The sequence below is a fragment of the Triticum dicoccoides genome, chromosome 7A (genome assembly GCF_002162155.2).
Source record: "Triticum dicoccoides isolate Atlit2015 ecotype Zavitan chromosome 7A, WEW_v2.0, whole genome shotgun sequence".
Classification (NCBI taxonomy): domain Eukaryota; kingdom Viridiplantae; phylum Streptophyta; class Magnoliopsida; order Poales; family Poaceae; genus Triticum; species Triticum dicoccoides.
In genome coordinates, this window is record NC_041392.1 from 133,417,013 (window position 1) to 133,423,060 (window position 6,048).

Consider the following 6,048-nt stretch of genomic DNA (forward strand, 5'->3'; position numbering starts at 1 on the left):
CCGCCTATCCAAGCCCCCTCGTGATTCCTTGCTCCTTAGACGACCAACAGATCATAGTAGCCTCGGGAAACCCCATCCTCCATTCCGCAGACACTCACCTTAACATTGCGCCTATCTTTCCTCTTATTATTGTACAATATGTGTGAGCAATACCAGAGAAACCAGACCTGATAGTTCACAAACTTGAAGCACATCTCGGAATGCAAGAATCCGGTTTTCATTTCTTGGTGTCACAAAGAAGTGCTCGAATGACCACATGGCTACATTAGAATCGCCCATCACACGCCACGACAGATTGAACTTCGTTTTCAGCTCTTGCATTAAGGATCACATGTGATGCCGGTTATCCACTCAGGGTTCGCCATACACACAAGTCAGAAGCCAAAGGGGGGTATTTGGAGACACACGGATGCAAGCATCAATAAATCTTTCATTAACTTTTTTGACTTCTACATCAACTTGATCACACCATAAAAGAGTTAAACCACCGCTAAGATCATTACTTTAAATGCCAGCAAAACCACTCAAACCAAACATATTACGTAAACAACAAACTTTATTTGCTTTATGTCTAGTTTCAGATAAAAAAACTAATTTTTCATTGGTGTTCTGAACAAGGCATGCCAAATCATGAATTGTCGATTTGTTGGCCACACCACCGATGGGTCCATCTTATAGAACTCACTGTACTTGATGGGGCGCCACACTCGGCACTGTCAGGTTACTGGCGGTCTCTGGACCAGTTACTTCCGCTTGCATGCTCATACTCCCTCCGTCCGAAAATACTTGTCATCAAAATGGATAAAAAGAGACGTGTCTAGAACTAAAATACATTTAGATACATCTCCTTTTGTTCATTTTGATGACAAGTATTTTCGGACGGAGAAAGTATTCGCTTCCCCACCACCTACCCCTGTCACCCCCTCCACTATCGCCTCTGTTGGAGCTGCATCATCAAATGGCACAATTGCCTTTTCCATGTGCGGCTGCATTCCTCTTGTCCACTTGACTAGGTTGTTCTTTCTCTTCTTTCGATTTCCCCCCAAAAGAACCGAGATGGTACATGCCTATTGCAAAGCGAAATCTTTTTCGAGTCATCAAAGAGAGATATTGAACATAGGGACTCAGGCTCTTTTCACTATTTTGACTCTTTTAGAAAACTTTCACACAAAATGAACTTCACATAAAACTATTTTATGTTCTGACCCTTTTGGTAACGCCATAAGCCGTGACGTTTCTTCTCTATTTAGAAACGCCGAGGTAGCCAACGTTGCTGGCCTGGTCGAGACGCTACGTGGCAAGGCAGAAACGTCCAAGTATATCGCGTTGCTGGAAACGCCAAGGGTGGTTGGCATTGCTGCCCAAGCATGGAACGCCAAGGGTGTTGGCGTTTCAACTAGCTTGTTCATATTGCCATTTTATTTATGAAGGGGAGCAACGGTGGTTAGTCCGGCGTTTCCAAATAGAGAAGAAACGTCATGGCTTGTGGTATTATCAAAAGGGTCAGATCGTGAAATAGTTTTGTGTGAAGTTCATTTTGTGCGAAAGTGTTTTGAAAGAGTCAAAGTAGTGAAAAATAGTAATTGCAACAATGTCGAAAATTCAAGATTTTTTTTACAGCAAACTTGCTCAAGTGTTAGACTCGGGTATAACTTTTTGGGAAGAAACGACTTTCGTGGTATTGTTGGCGGAAAAAAATCGGCACTACATTAGAGTTACGTATTCACAATATATTTTCCTAGAAATTTTGTTTTTTCGCTTAGATTTTTTACTTGAGTTTTTCTTTGTCGAAATTTTAATACTGAGTACGCCAGTAAGTCAAGTTTGTTCGTAAAATAGTTTCGAAGATTGTTGACTTTGTTCTGTATTACTAAAAATTCCCAGAAACTTTTTATCAGGTATTTTCCGATATTGGACGGGCAATAGTTGTATTTTCCTACATTCGTGGATGGTATCAAGAGCCAATCAGTAGGCCCACTTGTCATCGGAGGATGGCAACATAGTTCAGGTACGTGGTAGGTGGAGGAACGCCACTCCGCCCGTCACCAACCTTCGTTCTGCAAATCCTTCGTATCGCCTGGGCGCGCCATTCGACCGGACGAAGAATATTCTCCTGTTCTGCAAGTGTGAGTTCCCGGATCACGATCCGATCTTTCTTTTTTCTTTTTGGTTCCTTGCTAGTACTAGATTTCAGCCATGCCGCCCTCTCCTAGATTCTCTATCCGCCATGGCCGTTGGCCAGCGGCAAGCGGACCCACCATACAAGCAGGGCAGGGCGGGCCGCCGTGGAACCACCCCTGCTCTGGCCTGTACTGCCGCCGTCGGAGGTGATGCGCCGCGCCGTCCCTCCGACACCGTCGTGGCCCGCAGCGAGCAGGGCGAGGCGCGCGGCTCAGCGTGAGGAGGGCGCGGACGTCGGCCCCGGTGGCAGTCGGTCAGTCAGCAATCGGGTCTCGGCAGACAAGACATCATAGGCCACGCCGCAATGCTGTCGCCGCCCGTGCGTACGAGTTTCTTCCTGCTCTGCCTCCACTTGCTTGGAGCTTAATTTTAGCCCGGCGTCGGTGTTTGCCGCTCTTTGCACCGCCGGGCGCATGCCCATGAGCTGTTTGATGCTTTGCATCAACGAGTTCGAGCAGGCCTAGGGGCAGGGGCTTTTTCCTTGTGCCAGTCGCGCTGCAGTAAATGTTGCCTTCTCTTGGAGCTGGCTGGAGTAACATGATCTTGGTGGTTGTGTTTTTGGCCTAATGGTGTTTCCTTCTGATTTGTAAGCAGGTGTGCATGGTATGGCCAGTTCAATCAGTGCACGCACCAGCGCACGGCATACTCTGTCGGTTTCTCCATTATCTTCAGTTCGATCAGCACAGACTTCACAGTTAGCGATAAGAGCTGCAAACCCACTCTTCCCTTGTGCCAAACTCTCTCAAGCTCGTGCCGTGGTGGCAGCACCAATGAAGGTCTCCAAGCACCCTTCCTCTTCTTGTTTAGCCAACCGCCAGCCTTCGAAAGGTTAGTGGTATTTACTCAGAATTCCTCTAATTAGTTAAGTGACGTGCGTCTCCCAAGAAGCATCTAGGTTAGCTTATGTGATGATTTTCCTGCTTATGCCCAGAGGTTCTTGAGACATGGCGCAGTGCCGATGCGGTGTGCTTCGATGTGGATAGCACTGTATGCTTGGATGAGGGTATTGATGAGCTTGCTGATTTCTGTGGGGCTGGGCAGGCAGTAGCTGAGTGGACGACAAAGTAAATGTCACATTTTCCATAGTATGTTAGTGCTTAGCATATACTACCTCCGATCATAATAATTTTCGCAGTTTTCAGTCATATACTACCCCAGTTCAAAACTGCGACACTTATTTTGGATCGGACGGAGTAATATCTTTGGAAGAACTAATCTTGGTCTAATGTTCTCAGGGCAATGACAGGGACCGTTCCATTTGAAGAGGCTCTTGCTGCCCGGATTTCGTTAATCAAGCCATCTCTGTCCCAAGTTCAGGACTGTTTGGAGAAGAGGCCACCCAGGTAACCTTATCCAAGTCCCAACTTCAAGTTGATTCAAGAAGTTAATCACTATTTAGCTGCCGTATTTGCTTCTTAGATGGATCTTTTGAGATTCCACAGCTTTGTTAGTCTTAATTTGGAATGATAAGATATGTGCCACTGAACATAACAGAACGATCTTAGGAATTCCTAGCTGATTTCACTCGGCTTCTCTTTGTACGGCAATATGAAAAATATTAGCTAGACCTATATGCAAAATTGGTCTGGTACCACGAGAAAAACAACATTTCAGGATAATAAGTCTAAGTTCTTTTTAATACCACTAAATGAGATACAAAATACTACTCCCTCTGTCCCATAATATAAGAGCGTTTTTGACACTACACTAGTGTCAAAAACGCTACACTAGTGTCAAAAACGCTCTTATATTACGGGGCGGAGGGAGTACCTGCTTATACCACTTGAGTCTCCACCGTTAGGCCGTTGCGTGCCCTGCAACCACAACATAACCCTTCCGACTTATTCGCTGTGTGTCTTAATAAGAGATTTCCTAATATCTCTGACTACAGAATAATGCTACTAATATGGTATTCGTTAGTCATTTATTCAGCACTAAAACAGATGTAATTTTCATGTTATGTACACACATTGTTCATTTTCTTGGTTCATCCACATGTTTATCAAAAGCAATATGTTTGTATCTGCAGGATTTCTCCTGGAATCGCTGATTTGATTAAAACGTTAATAGCTAATAATACTGAAGTGTTCCTTGTGTCAGGAGGTTTCAGACAAATGATTGAGGTATATCTTCACTAATTGGCTGCACTATTGGTACTTTTGGAATATCAGAACATGGTCAAATTTGCCTGTCCTTAAAAAATCTTCAAACTTTGATAATTGTTATATTTGGATGTCACACCAAGCTTTACTTTCTAGCCCCATAAGTGACCTTGTTCCATGTGTTCAGGATCGTGGTTACAAGACGCTGGTTATGATTGGAGATGGTGCAACTGATCTTGAGGTACATCTCTGGATAATTCCTTTGAAAATAAATATGTTTCTTTTTGTAAACAGCATGTATTGACACGATTCATTTATCTGATGGGGGAAAGATGTGGAATTGGCCAGTTGATGTAGCTTGATTTGTTTATTTGCAACTCCTTTCTCGCTGTTTGTGTTTTTCATCTCACATCAGGTTGCTGCATGTTGTTCTCTTCTTTATGTGACTAGAGATGTAAATAACAAGATAGTGAATTTCTTCAATAAAATGAGGTGGCAAGAAGGGTTATAAGTGCAGACTGCACTAGTCCATCTTTTTACAGATCCTAAATCCTGTGAGACAATGACATCACTTACTACTACCACCGTCTCAAAATGTAAGACGTTTAGCCTACAAAAACATCTTATATTTTGAGACGGAGGTAGTACTTAGGAGTAGGGGGTGCGGGGGATAAAACTGCTGTGACTTCCTAACGACATGTTAAATATTGATACATGGCATTTAATTCTCGTCAAAGGCCAACATATGATATTTTTATGAATGATGTGTACGCAGCTATTTAACCGATTCTTAGTGTTATTAATTTTTATTGCATTGAAGGAGCTATCTCTATGAGGAATGGACAAAAATATGTGCAGCTTAATTTATATACATGTGTCCTTGCAGGCTCGGCAACCTGGTGGAGCAGACTTGTTCATCTGTTACGCCGGTGTCCAGATGAGAGAAGCAGTTGCAGCCAAAGCTGACTGGACCGTCTTTGAATTTCAAGAGCTAATTTCTGAATTGCCGCAGTTAAATACCTCACAGTGATTCTGAATCTTACGGTGTTCACACCGTGAAAGATCGTATGTTCTTAAGCTTGCATTTAGCTGCATTACTTTATTTCCTCATTTCCATCATTCCTTTGATGAGATGGTGCTTGAGCTGGAGCTCAAATTTAATGGTTTCATTTCTGAAACCTGGTAGTTATGTATTCTTTTTTCTTTGCGGGGTTGGTGGTTATGTATCTGATACGGAAACCTGATGGTTATGTATCAATATTGAAATTTTATGGTTATGTATTGATATTGGAATTATTTAAACCTGGTTGATGTACCTATAGCACCATCGACAACTTGGATTATAATTTATACACTCAGTAACATGTGTGCTAGTCAAAACCAAACATCAATAGTAACTCAAAATGGGCTTCAAATGGGAGAAGGCAACGAAAAAATAGTGTTAAAACATCCACTGTGTACAATAGGTATGCATGTCATCAGCAATGTTCAAGGCCCAAGTGAGACGGGCCACCCCACCTTCATCCCCCGTGTGCCTCCCTTTCTCCGATTCACCTGTGACTTGCGCAACACCGGCACAACGCCCCTCTCTAATTATCCATCCCCTGCACTAGGTGAAACGGCGCCCTAGTGCTGGTCAGTTCAACACAACCTCTCCGCTTCCTACATTGATGTTGGCATTGTTGTACTTGGACTACCTCCCAATGATTAGTATCGATGTCGTTGCTATCCACCATGCTCCCCCTTGAAGTGCCTACCCTTTGCA

At 43.5% G+C, this 6,048-nt stretch overlaps 1 protein-coding gene across 3 annotated transcripts; it reads left to right on the top strand.

Moving 5' to 3' along the window:
• The first annotated feature begins 1,998 nt into the window (after nucleotides 1–1,998).
• LOC119332409 (phosphoserine phosphatase, chloroplastic-like) lies at nucleotides 1,999–5,585 on the top strand. Of its 3 annotated transcripts, none has more exons than XM_037605588.1 (7): nucleotides 1,999–2,126; nucleotides 2,773–3,009; nucleotides 3,113–3,245; nucleotides 3,417–3,524; nucleotides 4,211–4,304; nucleotides 4,471–4,524; nucleotides 5,170–5,585. In XM_037605588.1, exons 2-7 carry the CDS (start codon nucleotides 2,787–2,789, stop codon nucleotides 5,311–5,313), a joined length of 756 nt encoding a protein of 251 aa, XP_037461485.1. In that variant the 5' UTR covers nucleotides 1,999–2,126; nucleotides 2,773–2,786; the 3' UTR covers nucleotides 5,314–5,585. The 3 variants fall into 3 exon arrangements, with proteins under 3 accessions (XP_037461485.1, XP_037461484.1, XP_037461486.1); XM_037605587.1 differs by having other exon boundaries at nucleotides 2,008–2,126; nucleotides 2,776–3,009; XM_037605589.1 differs by lacking the exon at nucleotides 1,999–2,126 and adding an exon at nucleotides 2,186–2,500 and having other exon boundaries at nucleotides 2,776–3,009.
• The last annotated feature ends 463 nt before the right edge of the window (nucleotides 5,586–6,048 follow it).

What these genes read in the sequence shown, in the direction of transcription:
- LOC119332409 (XM_037605588.1), top strand. Translation starts at nt 2,787, where the DNA reads ATGGCCAGTTCAATCAGTGCACGCACCAGCGCACGGCATACTCTGTCG. An exon ending in TTGGAGAAGAGGCCACCCAG is followed by an intron (nt 3,525 to 4,210) that starts GTAACCTTATCC and finishes TTGTATCTGCAG; the next exon opens with GATTTCTCCTGGAATCGCTG. An exon ending in GTTTCAGACAAATGATTGAG is followed by an intron (nt 4,305 to 4,470) that starts GTATATCTTCAC and finishes CCATGTGTTCAG; the next exon opens with GATCGTGGTTACAAGACGCT.